The sequence below is a fragment of the Cyprinodon tularosa genome, unplaced genomic scaffold (assembly GCF_016077235.1).
Source record: "Cyprinodon tularosa strain WSP-4 unplaced genomic scaffold, ASM1607723v1 ctg197, whole genome shotgun sequence".
NCBI classification, from domain to species: Eukaryota; Metazoa; Chordata; class Actinopteri; order Cyprinodontiformes; family Cyprinodontidae; genus Cyprinodon; species Cyprinodon tularosa.
In genome coordinates, this window is record NW_024038720.1 from 4,083,184 (window position 1) to 4,106,500 (window position 23,317).

Here is a 23,317-nt window from a genome sequence, read left to right on the forward strand (position 1 = left end):
CACATGCAGTTATTTTATTTAAAACCTTTTAAGATCAGACCCAGTGTATTTTAGTGTTTTTGGCCACCATAGATAAAGAATGATGTTTACATACCATGTATGAACCACCAGAAGTACAAATAAACCATTTTTTCTACATGAAATCATATTCAGCTACTATTCCTTCTGATCATATACCTCAAATCAAAGTCCCAAATATAACAAAGTTAAGAACATCTACATTTAAATAAGAAGTAATTAATCAGCATGCTCCTAAATATTAAATTTTGCAGTAACCTTAACATTTTCTTTTATTCATACAAACTGTTAAAATATATCAGGATATCAATAGCTATCCAGCTAGGTACTTTTACTTAATTCCAAAAATAAAATATAATATATCCAAGTATTAGTAATTTGCTAGCATCTGAGACATTTCTAAAGTATATAACCCACAATGTTTTGCTGCATGTTATATATAATATTAAAGGAATAGTACACCCAAAACATGATTAGCCTTCATTTTCTACTCACCTCCATGCTGAACAACACTCTGGAGTACTTTTTTGATATCTCAAATGCATCTGGAGATCTGGGAGGCTTCTTGCTGTCTGCTGACATTCAAATAATGGAGGTCCATGGCGCCCGAGACAGAAAGGTCCATAAAAGTCCACAAAAACGTGTCAATATTCCTCCATACTGCTCGTCCAATGTAATCCAAGTGTCCTGAGTGGGTAGCATCCAGAATTTACTCGAAACGAAGTCATTTAGAATGTTTTTAGAGCATAAACAGTAGTGTATAGGATTTCCTAATAGCGCCCCCATGCGCGCTCACGATTCTACGGAAGCCGGCAGACCAAACCGGAAGGAAGTGCGCATTCAGCGTCTGGTCTGCCGATAATGCAAGCGTAGAAGAAGAAATGTGCTGTTTACCTGTGCAAAGAAAGAAACAACGAAAGAAAAATGTCTGAGGACTTCAGTGTTGAGGAAGAGCATGAGTTCTTTGCCGAGCTGAATGCGCTGGTTTGGTCTGCCGGCTTCCGTAGAATCGTGAGCGCGCATGGGGGCGCTATTAGGAAATCCTATACACTACTGTTTAGGCTCTAAAACGTTCTAAATGACTTCGTTTCGAGTAAATTCTGGATGCTACCCACTCAGGACACTTGGATTACATTGGACGAGCAGTATGGAGGAATATTGACAAGTTTTTGTGGACTTTTGTGGACCTTTCTGTCTCGGGCGCCATAGACCTCCATTATTTGAATGTCAGCAGACAGCAAGAAGTCTCCCAGATCTCCAGATGCATTTGAGATATCAAAAAAGTACTCCAGAGTGTTGTTCAGCATGGAGGTGAGTAGAAAATGAAGGCTAATCATGTTTTGGGTGTACTATTCCTTTAAACATAAAGGCAGAAATGTGGCGATCTTGGCGATTAAGCAATTTTATCATCCTTTTTAATTGTACTGGAAAAATATATTTTTTGGTGTTACAGTGGCAAAATGGATCCAAAGAATTTCCAAATTATTTTCTTAATCATCAAGCTAAATTTTTGACACATGCTCAAAGGACAAAAGCTTGGCATATATTGTTTTATCTGAAGAAGAATATATGTTTGTTTTGTTTGCTTGTTCATTACATTTATTAACTTTACTTTATTAACCCATAAATGAAAGGTAAAAAAAAATGATTGTTCGTTAAATATCTAAAAGCATTTGAAATGTGTTGCAGGTGGATGCTTTAAAAGATGAAAAACACTTTTTTGCTGTCTATGTTTGCTGCTGTTATTTTTTTCTTCTTTCTTTGGTAAGTTGAGTCTTTAAAACATACACAGAGCAAAGAAAGCGTTAGTAATCCTGTGGCATTTTGGACGACCTGGATGCTTGCAATCCAATCAAGGCATCTCACAGATCATGAATGAGTGTTGGTGGGTGGAGAAAAAAAAAACAAGATTAAAGGGAATTTAACAGCATGGAGTGAATGAGAGAGATTACTGGTTGGTGATGAAAATAAAAATTGGAGAATAGATGACAGAAAAGCAGAGATGATGAGAATCTAATAGCAGATGCATCTGAAGGGGTAAAAGCAGAGATAAAAGCAGGTATCGTCATCTCCGACGTAAGAGCTGCAGTCTACAAGTTGAAGCAATGAAGTGTGTTGTGTAGTACAGCTCAGGTGTCTGCTTCCATTGTGAATGAATGCTGTTATCACGAGCTGTTGTGCAATGGTTCATGCAGGGCATGAATCTGTCTCCAGAGAAGCCGTCATAATGCTGCTGTATCTGAAACCCCACAGAGTGCAGTTTATCCCTTCAGCTCCTCTCACCCGTGTTTCACATTTGCCTTCCATGCTCTGGAGACACCATATCTAGAAATCTTGTCACTCTGATTGCAGTACTTGTCTCAGACAGATAGCTTTGTCATTATTAAAGTGGGAAATGAAAGATAGTGATACAATTGCATCTTGTTTCAGGGGGTAACATACAGGTATTGTATCAGCCTTGCATAAAACTCCAGGTTTTTTCCAAAATGTACAAACTAGATATGTTTCAGCTAAACTGTAGGAAAGTGATAATGATTGGATTATATTAGAACTATTAATTCCTAATTTGTTAGTTTAATACATGGAGGTTGGGGGGGTCATTCGTCTATGTGCTAAGAAAGCAAAGTAATTGAAATGTCCTCTGGGTCTGCTACGTCTGCAAGCAGGAATACAGCGAGGACAAATGCTGTCCGTAATCCATGAGCAGATTAGCTGTTTTGTTGTGTTGCAGAGGGCTGTCTAGTGTCAAATGTCAACATTTTCCCCTTTTCCAATTCAGGTTCAGCTGCAGGGGCTGTAACCAAGCACATGCCCACTGCTTCCTGCTGAAGTAACTCTAAACTGGTTGGTTAAGAAGTGGCTTTCTTAAGCGAAAGTTTGTTTCTTCTTTGCTTTAAGGTCACAGCAGCATAGGGGCTCAGAGGTTTATCTGTGGTTGTTGTTATCAAAATAGGATTCAACCAGTCATGAGCGTGTTACCGTTGTCCAGGCTTAACAAGATTTACCAAGCTGAGGTTTTAGATCAGGTAGAGATCCCTGTCATGCGTTTTTTTTTTTTCGGTTTAACGTCATTTTATTGAGTAGAGACCAAACAGAAAGGAGTTATCTCTGATATTAAGCCCACAGTGCTTCCCCTCCCCAAATGTTGCTGCACGCTGTCAGTCAGCTGGCTGAAAGAATCATGCCACAATTTTTCCACAACTTACAGGAAAAACACATTTCAAATTCCTCTTATACTCATTTTCCTGGGGTTTTTTTTCTTCTGTAATCTATAACAAGGTTTACCTGATAATATTACAAAAATTATTCTGTTTTTATTCTGACATTTCTTGCATCTGTGTATCAAGCTACAATAATTATATAAAAGAAGCAGAGTTGTTGAAACTATTACCTTACATATCTTCTCCATCCTCTTCTCTTTAAAGCGGCATCACAGAGTTTTAATGATACTGCCACCTGTGGCCAAAACCCCGAACCTTCTGCTCATTCTCCCAGGTTACCCACATACTTAACAGTTTTTTGTGTTTGTTTTTTTTTTTTAAACTTTCTTCACCTTACGTGGAGTTGCCATTGGTGAGCTTCAGTTGTTTGGCAGGTTAAACCCATTTAACATGGCGTCACATCCACAGGAAATTCCGACCAGAAGTACATGAAGGGAAAATACACTGCAGGCTTATATATGAGTGACAGCAGAAGCCAAAAATGGAAAAATTGTATATATTAGTTGAGAAGTGGTGTATGCCATTAACAAATAGCATACCGGTTTTACCAAAGGTGATTTGTAAGCGCTGAATGCCGTAGAGGCTGTAAATGTTTGTACGGGTCAGATAAAACTGTAAAATTTAGACCAAATATTTTAGTTGTGTTTTCTTTGACACTGTGACTACACATTATCAATATGAAAGTATGCTTTGGATTGCAGGGGTTCTGCTAACCATTAGCATGGGTACAGGATACACTGGCATATACCATTTTTATGTTAGCACTTTTGGCTCTAATTGCTGCAATGCATCAACACACAATTACTGAAATGTCAGTCTGCTCATCAAACCATTTTTTACTATGAAAGGGTTAAATAAAAAGGCTATTTTAATGATAAAGTTTTACTCACAGGGCTTTTTATCTCCATTATAAAATGTTTTTTTTTAAATCATCTTATAGGATTGTATACCTTTGTGGGCAGCTGCTGTTTAAAAGAAATCACTGAGATAATTACTAAGGCTCTTTATGAATTAACTGTAACCCTAACAGGTTGATGAATGTATAATTAAAAGCAAGATGTATTCAGATATTTAGATTTTTTTTTAGATCCCTAATGTTTTTAAAATTGGTTCCTTTGTAGCTCTTAGATTAGTAACTTCTTAATGGCTTTAATAAAACAGCCAGACAAGGCTGCATTGGGTTACTTAATAGATGGTGCGTTACTGGAGCAAACACTGAAAGCGTTTCTTAACATATGTGTAAGTAAAGACAGCAGGGTCCCCAGGGTGGAAAGAAACACAATACAGAGAAGACCAGTGGATCCACCGCTTCATGAAGCACCTTTGCGTCGTGTTTGTGTGTCTCAGTGGGTGGCAGGACAGCATTTTTTGTGAAAGGGAGTGCTGTCGTTCACACGTGTCTGATGAACAGATTGAGACTCAGAAAACTTCAGGAAATGTCCCCCGCATTTACAGATGTGACCAGCGAAACATATCAGAAGGCTGTTCACATTTCCTTCTGTTAACCGTGGCTCAGAGAGAGCCTGACATGTATGTGTGAGATACAGTAGTTTTGATTAAACCTCACTTTTTTTGTGCAGCTGAATTTGCACCGAAACACAAAACACACATATTTATACATATATTCTCCTAAAGCTTGAACAGGTTTGATCTTACATTACTGTTGCTGGTTATTTTGCAAATCGATTAATATCCCAAGGTTCCTCAAAAATGTTTTTTTTTTTTTTTACAGAATTAAACAAGGTGACACAAAAGATTTTCCATTTGTGGAGTTCTGGATAGAGCATATTGACAGACGAAAAAATATTTTTTCCATCTTAAATCCAAGATGTTTTTATATATTGTTTAAAAATGTTCATATAATTACAGCTCTTGGGTCGCTCTGTCAGCTAAAGGCATGTTTAGAGTCTCTGTACTCCAGTTAACGACTAATCGATTACTACATTAGTTGACGATTGTTTCAGTAATCAATTGATCACAATTAAGCCGATTAATTTTTTCAGCCCTATCTTGCCCTTGCTGCACTTCTAAATTACTCTCACTTATCTTTTTTTTGTGCAGGGGAAGCAAAAAACATTCCTCCATATCCAGGGCCAAACAGGATGCGAGACTGTTACTGCACTGTCAACCTGGACCAAGAAGAGGTCTTCAGGACCAAGATCGTGGAAAAGTCACTTTGGTGTGTCTGAAGACCCATTTTCCCCTTGTCTGGTCATCTGATTCATTCATTCGTGTCTTTGTCATTGAACCCTATTTTTCTACATTAAAAAAAGGGTTGTTACACTCCAGCAACATCTCAAGCTCATTTTGTATAAATTCCTCCTTCTGATGTTTTGGTTGCATCATCTCAGAGCAGAAGATGCAACCGACTTTCTAACTAAAGAGCTGATTCAAACTGTTTTTTTTTTTTTAGCAGTATATAAATAAAAGCAGGTTTGATTTCCATCATCTTTATAGATCAAAACCTTTCTACAGTCAGATCTGAAGCTTCTCGCTCCTCTTGATGCATCTATCAGGTGTTTAAAACTAATTGCTTTGTCTAGATTGTGAAGTGCAATGACCGTTTCCTTAAAACCCAGAGGATACACTATTGTGGAGATTTGTAGAGTAATAAAAGCGGTAGCTTGGTGCTGGTTATACCAAAATTATGCTATATCTAGGGATGGTCCAGCAAGGGATTCTCACAAGACACCCTAATGCTACAGTAACTCAGATTTATGATAATAAATAATAAAGATCCACTGAGTGCTGATAGTAGCTGGATAATTAGTTTGGCTATCTGCTCTTGCAGCCAGCATTCAGTAAATTATTGAACATTTACTTCCCAATTATAGTTTTGAAAAAAGCTTTAACATTGATCACTGCTCCCTCGGTTTCATAACTGTTCATTTTTTATTGCAGTCAGAAATATTTCTGAACTTTCTTACCTGTTAGCGAAGAAAAGAGTGAGAGCGTTCTGTCTGTCAGCTGACTGCTAATTTGTAGCTAGAGGTTGTGGGAGACCGAAATCTCCTGCATCTAATTAAAAGCACTTGAAATCTTAGTAATGCTTGGAAAGAAAATGTAAGCAGTTTTTAAACTGCAGCTTATCCAAGTTTGGTATACCTTTAAACCCTGAAGATGAGCATTGCCTTTTGTTATTAGAACATTTTCAGTTTTTTTATGGTAAAAGGAGAGAGCAAGTTTTGGCATTGATGCAGATGAGATGCACTATAAGCTCTGCAGTCTCTCTTTAAAACAGTATGTGTCACTACTTTGAAAACAGAAGCATAAAAAAGCTTAGAGAGCTACAGTGGAAGACTTATACAGCAAGTGCACATTTATACCCAAACATATTAAATTAATGATTCGGAAGAAAATATTTTTTTGTTAAACTCTAATGAAAGTATAGCGTGTACACGTAAATGATGTGACTATAATGATGATTTTATTCTAGTTTTAACATGTTGCAATGACTACAAGTTGAAGGTATAGAGGACGATCTTTTATTTTTGGGTGGATAGTTTAGGAAAACTCGTGGCTAATGCTCGTGAAAACATTGGATTATATTTGAGAGATTCCTGTGTTGCAAGCACTCCGCCTTTCTCTTCCCATATACAAAGTGAAATCATTGCAGCTGGAGCAGAATAGACTTTAAATAAGTCAGAAAAAGGAGATGAGAACAAAATCTATCAATGGTTTTCCATATTTTAACCTTCCATCCATTTTCTGTCACGCGTTATCCCAAGTGGGGTCTTGAGGGGTGCTGGTGCCCATCTCCAGCTGTCAACAGCTGAGAGGCAGGGTGCACCCTGGACAGGTCAACCGCAGGGCAACACAGAGACAAACAGGACAAACAACCATTCATAAATTCATATTTTAACCATAGATTAATAAAAGAAATGTAAAATTATACATTTACCATAAGTGAGTATCTAAAGTTTCATTCAGCCTCCCAAACAGTGACTGAGTTCTGTTTTATTTGACAAGTATTTCAATTGAAATTTACTTGCAACACTTTTTTTTCCAGGGATGCACTATTATCTGAGGTACAAATTGGAAAAGTCGAAGAAACCTGCAACATGTGGCTTTCTTACACTTTTAAAATTTAAAGGTATAGAGGACAATCTTTTATTTTCGGGTGGATCATCTAAATAAGTGATCCTCCTAATTGTCAATCATTCTGGTGAAATGTTGACATAAGGCCGCATTATGGGATTTGCTGTCACAGCCAAAGGCTGTCGCTAACCGACAGCGGTGACTAATGGCAAAGATGGCGCAGGTACTGCGCAGTGGAGGAGGAGTTACGTGACCAACAGGGAGCAAAAAGCAGTGATTTTCTGTCCGAATGGTCAGTTAACTGAGTTCACTATAAAGTCCACTATATATATTTCCTGCTCTGTATAGTGATTGAGGATTAGGACGGACGTTTGGTACAGTAAGCTTGTATGAGCTATGAGAACAGCAACTTTTAAACAGAGTGTGCACGAGGAGAAATTGGCTCATTCGTGGTCTTGCACATGTTTAATAGGCGTTCATACTTGGGAGCAGGTAAAGGGTGGTTCATGTGCATTTTTGTTATGGTGGAGAGGGTGGTTCTTTTAAAAAAATCACGAAAATCATCCACTACACCTTTAAAGCCACAGTGGTTTAAGAAAATACGGTTATGCTTTTTAGACTTTTGTTGCAAAAAAGAAAACGTTCTACAGAAAGCTGGTATTTTATTTAGCTGGAATGTTTTTTATCATGTGACTGCTTTAAAAAAACAGGTCTTAATAAAAAAAACAGGCAAAAAGATAATCAACATGAGTTTTTCCAGGTAACTCCAAAACACGCTCTCTGAGGAAATAAAATACAATGGCTAAATTCAAATGTATTTATTTGCCAGATCATTGATAAGTGGAGTCATACTCCTAATTCCTCCTTCTGCTCCTCTGTCTATCATCGTGTCCGCCATGCAGCGGAACAACTCAGTAATTAGTAACAGCAGCAGCCCCGAGGGCCCGGCTCACGAGATTCCTATTGCTGTGATTTCTGTGGTTGTCATTTAAAGAAGGCGGACTGTGGGAGCCACTGTGCCTTCCAGCCTCTGCTCACAAACAGGCCTTTTTTTTGCAGGCAAAGTTAGCAGTAGAGTCCCTTTTTCCCCCTGCATGATTCATGGAAAGACGTAAATACCTGCAGGCTTTGTTTTCATGCGGGAGATGATTAATTGACCGGATCAATCACATCTGAATATAGACAAACATGTGGCAGAGGTGCTTACATGAACATGAATGTACAGCTACCGTCTGGTTGCTTGTTCCCTGGCCTCTAGATGGGGAAAAATGTTAGAGAGAGCTTACCAGCAAACCCATCGGATAAATGGGTAACTCATGAAACTCTGCCGCTCATTTTTGATTGAGAAACATATTTGTTTTCACTACAGACACAAATTAAATATTTAAGATCGATGTTTTCATTTTTATTTCGGATTGTCTCAAGGTGGGTTTCAGGAACCTTTGTAGAATCAGGGTTATTTTCTGCCATTGTTCTTCCGCCATAGTTTAATGATTCCATGAAACCAGGAAACAAGAACCCAAGAAGAAATCTGATAAAAGTGGAAATCTTACCTAAACCTAACCTCTTTTTTTTAATAACTAAACTATATGTCAGCTATTGGCACCAGGGGCAATAAAACTGTTGGATAACCTACAAAATATTACAAACAAGCAGTTTTCTGGGATTCCAATATTGAACACAATGAAATAGAGAAGCCATTGTGATTAATAAAAATCCCCTGAAAGAAGAGCTTTAATCATCTGGGTTCTTAGAAAATGTGGTACCTTAAAGGAGAAAGGAACAATATTCTGGTTATTTTTTAAGAAACAACATTTATTTAAGAATTTCACAATATTACAGCTTTCACTGAAATGGATTATGGGAACAAGTCATCAAACGTCATCCATGATCACATTAGTGATGCAAAATGGCATGTTGAGTGACCTAATTAACCAAAAATATTAACTAGCAGTAGTATTAGAGACATTTCTATAAGAGGTGAATGTCTCTCTGTTTGTTTTAAGTAAAATTTTAGATCTAAAAAAAAAAACATTTTAGGGAGAAAAAAAATGAAAAAGGGAAGAGTATTTGGCCTGTTTTAGACACAGAAACCACATTTAGCAAAGGAAACTGACGGCTTTACTGTGCTGGATCCTGTGGTGTCACCTCTAAATGAACCGGACTGGGTCTGTGGGCCTTTGGTTCATACGCTTGTCACCCCGCCCAGCTGATATAAGAAAATCTTCACACAACAGCAGTTCAATACCCATCTCCTCATTTTAACAACTTTTCAATTGATTCCAAACACTTCTAATGCTATTTCCTGGAAGTTACAGCCTTTCTGTCAAGATTTCAGGGGAAAAAACAGGCTCAACACATGAATTACTGTTTAATTTTTACCGTCCTGAGTTAATGATGGATTATTTGATCATTGTGCAGGTTCATGTTTATGCTGAGAATCTCAGCAACATCATTTAAGTGCTAAAAGATTATTTCAGCTCAGTCTAATTCTAGAGTGTTGTAGAAACACGTGTCTGACTTTCACCTGTCTTTTCTTCTTGCAGCGAGCTTCTTATGCTCAGCCATCAATGTTTGTTGCAAAACATGATCCATGAGATGAGTTTCTAACCACAGTTGGTCTTGCGTGTCCTCTCTCTCTCCTGCAGTCCTTTCTATGGGGAGGATTTCTACTGCGAGATCCCTCGCAGCTTTCGACATCTCTCCTTCTACATTTTTGACAGGGATGTATTCAGGAGGGACTCCAGCATTGGTGAGATATAAGCCAATCTCTCTGTTTATTACTTCCCTTTTTTTCATCCCATTATCACCATTTACCTTGCTTGGAAGTCACCTTGCAATGAAGAGTAATATTTATCATGCATGACTTTCTAGTCTAGTTTTCAAGCAATTTGAACCAACTCCCCTTATTTAATGCATTTGTATCTCAGGATATTTAATAACTAAATATATATTTACCCATCAAATGCATTGATCCTTCAGGCATGAAAATAACCGTGGCGATGGTTAAACACAGTCTGGCTGACTAATGCTTCTGTTCCTGCTGGTAGAGATGATCAGTCATCCAGATCATAGTCATTCCAAAAAGTTAGAGTTAAAAAACAAACCACTGGACTTTATTTTCCAAGTTTGAAGACATTTCGCTTACCATCCAGGAAGCTTTCCCAATTCAAAATGTCAGAATTAGCGTAATGTTGTAAAGTAGTGTAATGGCTTAGAAAACATGAACATTGAAACTGGAAAACTAGCTCCATCCCTTAATAATGGGTGTCATTGAGGTCCTCCTGCAGACAAGATTCTGCTGTTCACATGCACCTTAAGGACAAAGGACATTCGAGGACCAGAATGTTCACATTTTAGATAAAGATGACAGGGGGTTTGAAAACGATGTGAAGGAAGCCGTTTATGTTAACAGAGAAAAACTAAATTTAAACAGAGGCGGTGGACTCAGGTTCCGGCAATCAAATCAAATCTACAATGCAGCGACACAGTTGATTCCTTCCCAATATCATCTCAACCCCCATCGCCCATAAAATATCTCGCAGGTCAGCCAACCAACAATTACACTTAACGCCTGCCTTTTCAGAGGAATTGGCAGTATTGGGTATCGCAGGCCAATAACGACCTCAATGACTCCCATTAAGGGGTGGAGCTGGTTTTCCAGTTTTATTTTGCATGTTTTCTAAGTCATTACAAGGCTGTTGTTGGGCTACTCTATAAAAGCCTGGAACTCAACACTAATCCAGACGTTGTGAATTGAGAAAGCTTCCTGGATGGGAAGCAAAACGTCTTCTAACTTGGAAAATAAAGTCCAGTGGTTTGTTTAACTTTTTGGAGCTTCTCTTCCGGATATCTGATTGGCCGTCACCAGCTGTTTACACCCTGACAGAATCTAACTGGTTGCCAGTCTGTCCTCAGAGCAACATGCTGAGTCAGCGATGTTACATTGTTGGAATAGGGCTAAAAATGAAAGGTGTCTGGACTGTGAGCAGTCTCATCACTCAGGTTCCTCTTTGTTCTGGATCCAACATGTGTCAGAACAGCAGAGGCAATACGCCCTCAGCAGCCTTGAGCAGTGCTAACAAGCCCAACATTTTTACATTTTTAGTTTCACGGTGTCTCTTCATTATAGGCTGATTCAGCAAGCCGGCTGCAAGCACAGGTGTCAGCTTCGCTTCTCTCCATTTGCAAACATTATACCACCGCTCTAAGGAATAAAAAAAAAAAACAAAAAAACAATAGAACTCCCCCTTCCTAAAGAAATTACACTTTTACCGAAAAGGTTTCAACTTCTGCAACCTCAAGCACCCGCCCTTCATTATTCCCATTTTGTTTTAACCTCATTAGTTAAAAGTTTTAAAATAAACTAAATGAAGTTGTAAAATTGTCATTGAGGGAAAAAGGTGCTTTTTTAAAATTTCAATAGGAATTTAGAAGGAAACAAGCCCCCCTGCAGATAGTTCATTATCAGTAAATACATTTGTGGTGCAACATGTTTTGCCCCAATTCATCAATACTAAATGTTAATGTAAATCATTTCTGCTTTACTTTTTAAGTTTTATCAGTGTGTCTAGAAATCTTTAAATAGTAAATTTCATCTTTTCCTTCAGATGAAAAATGTAAAAAGTGTCTCAAAATTCAGGAAACGGCTAGAAAATGCAGTTATAAAGCCACCATAGAGAACTACAGCAGATTTTCTCATCTTAAGATCCACTACTGCAATGAAAAATGAATGTATTTTAAGTCTTTCAGTTTTTACCAGCTGAGCATTCTGAAGGAGGCTACATCCACATCTAAATGATGTTTTCTTATTATTTTACAATAGTTGTTCATATTAGGTGATGAGCAGCAGTTTTTCAGTGGTTTGGGTGTGTCAGTGTGAATCAAGGTGGGTTTGATCACCAACCTCAAACTGAAAAACCTTCACAGCTCCTCCCTGTTTGTATGTGTGTGTGTGAATGATTGCAGGTGGTACAGTGAACTTCTAGGGGTTATCTCCAGGCCACCAAAGTGCACATTGTGTGTATTTCCTTTCCAGGTGGCTGTTTGGTTAAAGTAAAGATGGATGGATGGATGTGTGAGGATTTAGAGTGCATGAGCAGACATGTGAGAGTTGTGCGTGGGCCTTTTTCGAGCTCTGGCTGTAGATTTAATCTGAACACGTAAGCTTTTTTTTTTTTTTTCTTTGTGAAAGCATAAAGTGAGTCGAGTTTTGAGCTCATTTGTCTTTGTTTGCTGATGTGTGTGTGTGTGTATGCGCAGGCAAGGTGGCAGTGAAGAAAGAGGACCTGCAGAAATATCATGGGAAAGACACCTGGTTCCAGCTGCAGCCTGTCAGCGCTGACTCAGAGGTGCAGGTCGGTACAGAGCGGAAACAGAATTAAGCTTTCCTTAACACCAAGCACTTTTCTTCTTTGCTTCTCACATAGAATCTTTAGTTGTTTGTTTTTTATTTTTGGATGGAAAAGTGTTATATGCATTCTAATATTTTCATGGGGCATATCGATATGAAAATATGGGCCAATATCAATATGCAATATTAATATTCCTGTTATCTCTGATAACTGATATTTACTAATATTATATATCATGTTGCCCCACCCTTCTGACGCCACAGAACTGATCCGCTTCGGTTAAACATCCACAAACTGAGCTGTGTTACAATCACTTTCACATGACCAAACAAATACCACATGACCGATCCCCTCCCCTCCTAAAACACAAAGAGCAGCTACATGAAAAAGTATTGATTGTTTATTAAAGCTGAGTTTCCCCTATTGGCTTGAAGTCGACCTGCTTAAATATGACCAATATTGGCCGATACCGACTTTAACTGCAATGCATCAAGCTTCCTGAACATGGACTTAATCTGAAAATATGCAGTTTAGACTCAATTTATGAGGTGAATATTTCAGTTGATATCAGGAATGTAAAAGGAATCGTACCAAAAAAATAATATTTTTTAAACTTTTATTTTACTTTCAAGCTGCCAAACACAGTTTAAGTAGACCAACGACATTTTCTTCAGTAATGCTGTGGATGTTTCTGGAATTTTCTATCCTCTATCTGACACATTGTTTGTGTTTGTTATACCTCTTTAAAATATAACTATGGTCTCTTAGCTATTCTAATATAAAAAACATTCCACAAGAAAGAAATAAACAAGCAGTGAGTTGTCTTAGAGTGAATATTACAAAAAATATCCCAAATATGAGTTTACAGGTCAATTATTTTAGTGATTCCCAAAGATCTGTTCACTGAAAACTTGATTTAGAGTAAAGTGATGAACTGAAAGCATCTTTCTGGAAGTGTTTGCATTTCTGTAGGTCTTTCTTAATAAATACATATATAAATACCTATTTAATACCCCGAGCAATAACCCTGTGCAATAATCTTGTTAAATAAGAGACTTCAGCTGTTATATATACATATATGTGGTCGCATTGTATATACTGTATGTACCCCATGCACCTTTTTCTCCTTTTGGCACCTTCTTTTGACTATTGAGTAAACCTGACAAGTGAATTTCTCCACTGTGAGATTAACAAAATCTATCTGATCTTATCTTATCTAATCTTGTTGCTTAAAAATAATATATATATATTTTTTTAACAGATAAAAGCAATACCCTTCGTAAAGCTATTTTATGAAAGAAAAACTTTGAAAGACTTTGATAAAAGCTGCCAGTGTTTGTGTCACTGCAGTAGTTTGGACACAAACTCAATTTAGATCTCCTGTAGAATAACCACGGCTATGATGAACATTACTGACCTTTTCATGAATAAAAACAAACTGGAGAACAAACATTATTTTTACACTGTTTTGCGGAACACAGCCAGATTTACACAAAGGTAAAGAATGTGAAACCGGAAAGTAATAATCGAGAGAGAGACTACAGTAAGAGCAAATTTACATAAGTTTCAGTTTTACAGCAATATTTTCTTTTGTGATGCGGTGATGGTTTATAGCAAAAAGGAGCGCGATTCATTTTGGAATAATTTCTGGTGGCGTTTTGACTGCTTTGTTAACATCAACCCACTATATAGCAACAGGCAATTGAAACTAACATCCACTCCCACATCTCCCATTTCAGGATATCTATGTCATTTTGTTCCAGTAACATTCACAGTTGATTTAAACTGTATTACTGTCTGATGAGGTTTTGCAGGGCCTGGGACCTGCCCAGGCTCGGACTGGGAATGATTTTCGGACCTGGCATTTTTCCATCAACACCGGCCCACAGATGAATACGCACTGTGGATTAACTAGTCTGTCTTTAAGCATTACACCACAACCATCACTAAGACTTCTATAATGCGGTTTTACTGGCTTCAGTTATTAACACGGACGCACGCGTTAGGGACTGCTGCTAAGTCGTCCCCACTCACCACATATGCGGGGTTGCCAGATGTCACTGACTCACGTTATCCAGCCCAAAACATTTTTATAAACCGCCTGGATATCCGAAATCTCGATCAATTTGAACCAAAGTCTGTTGATCTCTTAGGCCATAAATCTGCCCATTTTACAATTCAAATTTACAATTCAAATTTACAATATACCCATAGATAGTCATCCTAAACTGCCAGATTGGGAAACATCCCAACCTGGCAACAATGCAAGTAAGACGGGAAACGTTAGCCTTTAGATGCAAAACCACATCATGCACCGCAACAGATTTTTGCTAAATATTCGAACATACATTCGCCAAATATAAGAGGACCATCGTAGTTTGATTTAAAGAAAGCATTTTAGTTTTATTATAATTTTGTTTGTTGCAAGGATTTTACAGTTTGAAGAAATAGAAAATTAGACCATATGCTAACCGTCACAAGGATGTGCATGACAAGGAAGGGCTATATATACTGCATGCATCATTTAGGTAGTTAACACTGTATTACTTGAGCTCCTTGATTTATTTACTGTTACAGGTAGGTGCTTTGGCTAGAGAGTAAGTGTTGGGGCGGGTATGATTTAAGAAGGGCCGGCCCTGCATGCTGAAATTTTACGCTGTAAAAAGGTCCTCTTCATTAATATTATTAATTTCTATTTATGGAACTGTGAAATGCATCTAAATCTGTGTGTCTTTTTGTAGATTAGGTCTCATTTATAAAGCACACCTTTTAAGGGTAGACTTTCTTTAGGTCAGGACAGTTTAAAGGCTGTCAACGATTGCTGAAAGGTGTAATCACATTAAAAATGTGCTAAAAACAACTAAAGAAATTCACTAAATATATAAATTGTGCCTACAGGATATGCAGGCATGTATTTGTGCCAACATTGTGTGTTAATGTTGAGAGTCAGGGTAAAACCCAAACAAACACAAGCTGTGTTCACCTGAAACATTCGAGCCTGCAGGGTCAAAGTCACCTGGATCTCTGTGTTTTCTGTGGAAATAGAAACCATAAAAACATCCACTTACGTCTGTCGCTGTCTGTGTGCGAGCAGAAAGGGAGTCTTCTCCAAAACCCAAAAGATCATCTTGAACAGTCTGTTTCTCTGCAGTATGATCTGATTATACACAAACCAGGCTTTTATTTTTAGAACTTATGGAAACTAATAACTGGGTTGGGTCGCTTAATTAAGGTTTTAAACAGTCATCTTGAAATTCAGTTTTATCCAATGGCAGCCATTGCTTTTCGGCTGAATGTCCTGCTAAACATTTGGCCCTGTGTCCTTTGGCTAACCAGTATTACTTCAGTCCCTCAGTGATTAACCTTCCTGATCTCTCTCTTTTCTTTGTCTCTGTAGCATTCAACAGTAAAACTACAATTCTTTGGTTAAAACAGAAAGGTTCTGTTATTCCTGGACATCAACAACTAATAGGGTTATATCCTTATCTGATATATTATCCTCAGACGCAATGTAAATAAGTGAATGAACTTATTTTTTTATAATGTGAATTGGTACAGTTTTAGTTTTTTGCATTAAAAATCTATTTAATAATTATTTATTGTGTTCCACAAGCATGGAAACTGCAGTGGTTTAAAAAAAAAAATCAAAATTAAACTCTGCAAAAAAGGGTGTTTAAAATTGAGGAAAAAATAAAAAGCTAAACTTCAGGTAAAAGCTACTGAAACTAAGTGAAATTAACTGTTTAACTGTAAAATTACTTAACAAGATTTCTTTGATTTAAGAGTTTTATATCTAGAAATAAACATAGGCAACACTTACAATTAGAAATTATGTCTTAAAACAAGATAAATGATCTAACACTTAGTTTGCTGGGAAAATATCAGATCAGTTTGCAGGAATTTAGTAAGTGGAACAAAATGCAAACACCAAAGATAAGTAAATGTGAAACTTCAGCATTTTTAAAGATATAGGGGAGGGTTTTCCCAAATTTTTTGAAAAGACCCACCCTCTCCACTTTAAAAAAAACAAAACAATGCACATGCATTACTCTGTACCTGCTCCCGAGATGGAACGTTTATTTCTCCTGGTGCATGCTCTGTTTAAAAGTTGCTGTTTGCATCGCTCATGCAGGTGCACTTTCCAAAAGTAGAAAGGCAAGCTTCAATGACTGTCTGAAACCGTAGCTCACCAAACATATACACCTGAAAGTGCACCATGCGCAGAAAAATTATGTAAATATATCACCAGAATGAGGAGGATAGGATGACCACTTATTTAGATGATCCACACGGAAATAGAATATCCTCCTCAAAGGCATTTTCGTGTTGTGGAATATTTACTGAAAACGGCACAAAAGAAGTTATGTGCATGAGTAGCTGGTGACATTGTACTTTAGCTGCATGCTTTGGTCCAATGGGGGAGAAGTGCTAAATGTACCTTCAGAGGGAGGAAGCACATTCTGACTAAATTTAAGGACATTTTCTTGGTGTATGAACATATATTTCAGAACAAGATAGTGACTAGTTAAATAGTTTTTTGGTTATAAGTGGGAGATTAGAATTTCAAATCTTAGTTTAAACATTTGATGTTATTAAAACTAAGATGCAAATCCAGGCTTAATAATTAAATTAGACAAATAAACACCAGGATTTCCCATGTAACAATACTTTCTTACCGTAATATCTTTAACTGAGCCGAGCTTTCAAAGAATCTTCCTGTTATTGAGTGTGGTTTGTTTTCACCACTTTCATTCATTGCGCTTTGTTCGCTGCATGTGCAGCATTTTCGGCCATTCACTATTCAGCACAGTCCGTCACCCACACTCACACTCACACACAGTGAACAGTGAGCGGTAACATCTGCAGACAGATGGGTGTGTGTAGCCCCGAAGCAGCGATCTGAAACAGAGGCACATTCATTGGCGGAGCTGGGGAGAGGAAGGATGTGTGAGAGACGCACAGCTCCGAGAGAAAAGCCAAGGAGATGAATCAAATGAAGTGGGAAGATAGAGTGTCTCTCTTCTCCTTTCAATAGAGGACACATTGTTTGGCCTGTGCACAGATGCATGCATGCATGTGTGTGTGTTCCATCCGCTTGAATCACCCAGAAAGAGCAACGCCTGTGAGTTTGCATACTGATGCTGTTAATTAATGGAGCTTTTCTAGACAGCTGCACCGCTACACTGTCATTATGTCATTAATCCAATCACTTCAGAAGGAAAGTATCTTGAGTATGACGTTCAGCCACAGTTATTCTAATGGACCGCAGGGGAGGATTATTGCTTGTTTACGGTTGCATAGTTTTCATTAATGAAGAGTCAAACACAAACGCTCAAATCTTGAAAGAAGAAAAATCGTGTATCAGCTTGTTAGATGATTTCTTCATCATTTTGAGCATGGCTTTCACTGTTTTTTATAGCCGTTAAAAACCAGGATTTATTGAATGTCTCATAGCATAAACAATAAGCTTCTAACTTAGATTATCCTGTATACGATGGTTTCAGAATTGATAGAAAATACAAACACAGCATCTGACTCCCTTATTGGCACGCTTTACAGAGGTGTGTAAAAAGGTTGAGAGTCTTTCTACTGTAAAAAAATGAAAACAATGAAAAATCTTTGCAAAATCGATTTTTTAAGTGGATTTTTTTTTAAGGCAGCATAAAAATGATTAGAGAACAGTAGCAGGGAGTGCCATCTTTGGGTCAGTAAGTGAGGAGCTCCATGGAAACACTTTTTCTGTCCTACCATTACAAACATAAACATTTGCTTTTCATAAATTCATAAATCAGTATTTGTATTTTGACCTATTGGCTTTGGAACCTATAACTTTAAACCTTTAGATAATAAAAATAAAATAATGCACAGGTATGAAACAGAAGTTAGATGAGTGGAAAAGCTCATAAAGTTTGTTTTGCTGGAGGGCCAATTTTATCCATTGTCATATTCAATTAGAACACCTTTTAAATCCAATCGATGACTAAAGTGTTTCACATTTACACCCACTATCATAAAAAAGAGAAGGGATAAAACTTTTATAAGAATCTATAAAACATAGAAGAGTTAAAGGCCCTGGAAGCTATCATTTAGTGTAAAAATGTTACATTTTAAGTCAAATTTTTTTTGTTTGTTTTTTTTCTTCAAAATTAATAAACACAAATAATGATTCCTAATATACGACCAAACCAACAGGCTCTTCTCAGTCTACAGATCTAAACACTCAACAATGCTTTTATTCTGGATGCTTGCAGCTCCGATCCTGTGAAATGTTTAAAGGAATAAATGTCATGTAGATTGCACATGAGTAATGTACAAGTGTTGATGCTATAGGTGTCATCATGTGTTGTTCAGCTGACTTTTTGCCAATAAACTCCAACTGGTTTTGAGAATGTCCTGCAGCTTTAGTGTGATCGTTGTCTCATTTTTCTTTTGCATACATCTCTGTGTCTTTCAGGGAAAGGTTCACCTGGAGCTGCGTCTGAGTGAAGTTATCACTGACAGTGGCGTGATCAGCCATAAACTGGCCACACGGTGAGTCCGATCTCATGAACCCTCTCCTCCACCTTACATTTCTTATACTCTGCATAAAACAATAGGCGTGTCGCTCAGTAGCAGAATGTGTTACCCAATGGATGGAAGCATCTGTTCCTCCTCTGAGTCCTGTTCAGGGGGATCTTTTATTGCATGTTTTCCAGCCTGTCTTGTCATCCTATTTCCTGTTTCCATGTTCTTTGGTAATAAAGACAACAAGTGTAAGAAAAAAAAAGAAAAAAAAATGTGCAGTTACATAGATCTTCCCCACACACTGGTTTTGTTTTCATCACAAGAGTTCTTTTTTTTTTTTTTATAATCACTGAAGATTTTTTTTTGGAATAACAATAATATGTAGAAAATAAATATATAAAAAGCTTTATAAAATAAATAGAAGCAAAGCAGTTCTGTCATTTTTGCTTAACTTTTGAATATGACCAGAAAGTTATTTAGTAGCCCATGATTTTTTTTTTTCATTGGTATAAAATTTGTCATTTTTCAAAACTGGAAAGACAGGAAAACATAGCTGTCAATTAAGGCAGTGAGGAAATGGCTATAATAGAGTGAGGGATGACATGATAATAGCTTTTTTGGTTGTGTCTTTTTTATTTCATTATTCCTAAATCTAAATCCATAGCAAACTACTGACCAAGGGATTTTCTTGGAAGATCTTTCTCCTCTTTCTTTTTTACTGCTGGTCATCACTCCCATCTGATCTCCTCTGTTTTATGGATTATTCTGAATTCCAAAATCTCAGATGCTTTTAGCTTCCACTTCCAAACAAAGATCTACATTAAAAACAACTCCCACTAAAAGTAATTTATTACACAAATCGCTCACTGTTTTTGATCATTTTAACACAAACCTATTAAATAACCTTACATGATTCCATATTCAATTAAGCTTGTTAATGTATTATTAATAAAGTATGCTTATTCAAAATAGATACAAATGAGTGTATTCATTTCTAATGCATACACTAAGCAATGATATTCGCTGCCTAAATTTTGCTTTAAAACAGCACGCTTAGCGCTACTTGTTTTTGTGGTGACTTTACTGCAGAATTCTGCGCTTACAGTGCACAGCTTTGACTGGAAAGGTGTCTGCTTTTAATTATAAATCATTGGCATTTTGGAATGAATTAGGGTGTTTTTGTATGTCAGAGGAACTGAATGATGCATCCATCAATGGGTTCATATGTGTGAGGCTTGATGATGAGCCACTGTGGCTCTGTTCCAAGATCACATATTGGTAAGAAGCTTAGAGTGAAGACCAGGGGGTCATCTCATCAGATTTCTCTAGAGCGAGGCAAAGAGAGCTGCTTTATGCATTCATTTACAGTAACCAAAGAAATAATTGGATCATCAAATTTGCATATTTACATTAGATTGGCTTGTCAAGTTTGACTCCAGAGATTATTTAAGAACCTTTGTTCTCACTAGTCCACCCTACAAGTTAGCCAGCCTTTAGCCACAAGTTTGTTTCATCTGCATCAGTCAGACAGTGTGCTGTTGATAAGGCAGAGGGTAAAAAAGACCAAAGCTTTATTGTTGGATGTTTCATTGTTTAATGAATAGAAAATGCTAAATAGAGATCATCAAAATTAGAAAAATCATATATGCTGTCTGTTTCTGTCATATAAAATGTACTTTGCTAGCTTTATGAGAGACCGTAGTCTAAATAGAAGTTCAACCTTTAGTTTTGAAGCAGAAACTACAGGTACTGTTGTATTAGAAGTCACTATTCATTTAACAAAAATCTGGTGAAGTTGGAAATATTTGAACTTTTTAAACAACTTACAGTCACTGCTTTGGGTGTGGGTCGTTGCAGAGACCAATGCATGCAAATGAAAGAGTGTAAACCGATTCAAGAAACCAAAACCACAACAGCAGCAGCAACAGCAGTGGTTGTTACTCACTTAAATAAAAACACATGCAAAGCTTTGGTACTCTACATAAAAATAGAGCTGTAGCATAAATCGTATCGCTATCATCCGAGCAGTATCAATATGTGTAATATTCCAACTACAGCTCAATGCTTTGGTTATTTCATGTGCTTTCATGTGTTATTTTTGATCAGTCAGATAGACTTAAAATGCTTCCTATGCCCCCCACTCTCCTGATATAGATGTTGCTCACTGAGATATTTAGAATTTAAAAAAGGGGTTAGCTTGTATAAGTTCTCAAAATTCCACCTCAAGGTTTACATATCTCAATGTAGACATTGCTTTGCAATGCTGCCCAAAGAAATTGAATGAATAAAATAGATAAATACATTTAGGAGAAGTGATGGGGACCTTGTTAAAATAATCAAGAGTAAATTGTAAATCCATTTATTGTCTCACAATGGGGAAATTCACTCTGTGCATTTAACCCATCCCCTTGGGGTGCAGTGAGCTGCCATTGTGCGGCACCCAGGGAGCTATGTGGGGTTAAGGGTCTTTGCTCAGGATCCCAGAGTGGAGGCTGTGGGGATCGAACCAGGTACTTGCAACCTTCTCAGAGCACCAGTGCACTGCTCTAAGGCCGCTAGGCCAACACTCGCCTGAGTAAAGGTAAATAAGGAAAATATGAGGCAATAGGTACAGATATGGAAATAAAATAGTAATAAATCAATTGCATCTTTTTCTAAATGGTCAACCCTAAAAAAGACCCCGTTACATGTCAGAGATTGAATTCTACTTAGGAAAAATTACAGATTTCTACAATAGAATCTTGTCTTTTGATGATATACTTTAGATTTACTGCAAAAGTAAAAGTTTATTTTAAACTTTTACTTTAATGTGATAAATAGTGTTGAGTTTTGAACTCCCTCAAATAGTGTTGAATTTTGAACTCAACACTATTTATGACATTTTGAATTGAAAAAGCTTCCTGGATGGGAAGCGAAACGTTTTCAAACTTGTAAACAAAGTCCACTGGTTTGTTTTTTTCACTTTTATGGAGTGACACTGACCTGGATGACTGAGAATCTTCACCAGCAATGATAGAAAAGGTATGATTAAGAAAAATACTAGATCAGATATAAGAACAACTTACTTACTTACTTTTTGGCTGATATCGGATCACTTTCTGGTATCGATATTGGATCGAAACATCTCTACATGCATTCCAGTGGATACATTGTAAATTAAACCTTAGAAAACAGAAGTATGTGTTTCTTGTTGAAAGAGTATTTTGGTTTTTATTTTTGATTGTGTTTTTCGAGGAATTATTTATTCATAAATATTCCATTAATTTTAGAAAAATCTGTTGGGAGATTTGCCTGGAAACAGAAGTTTGGAGTCCTTTATGGAGTACAACTAATAAAGTCAATACTGCTTGAAATTCATGCATTTTCATCTAATTGGCTATTTAAAGCTTTAACACAGGAAAATAAAAAAAGGGCTAAACACAAAACATAAAAAAACTCCAATGTTATATGTAGGTTAACATCTCTGCCACATTCAAAAGCAGAAAGACTGCCATTAGGGTGCGGTGACAGGGTTAATGTAACACAAAATGACACAAATAGACAGATTGTGACTTTTAAAAATATTTTATAGATAATGCACTACATGTGAAAATTAAGAAACAGTTTTCAGTTTCAGTTACCGTTTTCTCCTTTTTTCCTCATTGCCTTGCCTTGTTTTTTGCATTTTATAGCTGTACTGGAGTTTAGGAGGTGGATAAAATAATGATAATTCTACGGTGTCTAAAATAAACGTCTGCTCTCTCTATTCCTGAGATGTAGCAGCCTGGTAGTGATTGTTCAGTTTTCCCCGTCAGAGTTTGATTCTTACCATCTTATAAGTTTCATTTACTGTCATTTGTAGCTTATTTAGATAAAAAGAAACCCCTTTTTGATTTCAGTTTCATTTTTCTTCCAACCACAAATGTCACTGACTCAAATGGCTTCTCTTGAGGTTTTATGCATCTGTATTTCTCAAAGCCCCCTCCGCCTCCTCCCAGAAAGAAAAAGCACAACTTTCTCCCTCCTTATGTTTTTGTTGTTTAAACCAGTTCATGACAGAAACGCTCAGTGATCCATGTCATGGCGGCCACACAATAGAAAATAAAATAAAAAAAAAGACTCCTGGATGGATTTCGAAATGTTTTCAGAAAAAGTTTTTCACCAAAAGTTGCCGTTTTCATGAATTCCAGATGACGACGGGAA

At 37.1% G+C, this 23,317-nt stretch overlaps 1 protein-coding gene across 1 annotated transcript in view; it reads left to right on the forward strand.

Moving 5' to 3' along the window:
• The window catches only part of rasa3 (RAS p21 protein activator 3), a 56,351-nt gene that overhangs the window by 11,393 nt on the left and 21,641 nt on the right, over nucleotides 1–23,317 (forward strand). The window contains exons 2-5 of the mRNA XM_038283889.1: nucleotides 5,301–5,418; nucleotides 9,926–10,029; nucleotides 12,540–12,634; nucleotides 19,086–19,162. Coding sequence (XP_038139817.1) covers nucleotides 5,301–5,418; nucleotides 9,926–10,029; nucleotides 12,540–12,634; nucleotides 19,086–19,162 — 394 coding nt within the window. The remainder of the gene's footprint in view (nucleotides 1–5,300; nucleotides 5,419–9,925; nucleotides 10,030–12,539; nucleotides 12,635–19,085; nucleotides 19,163–23,317) is intronic.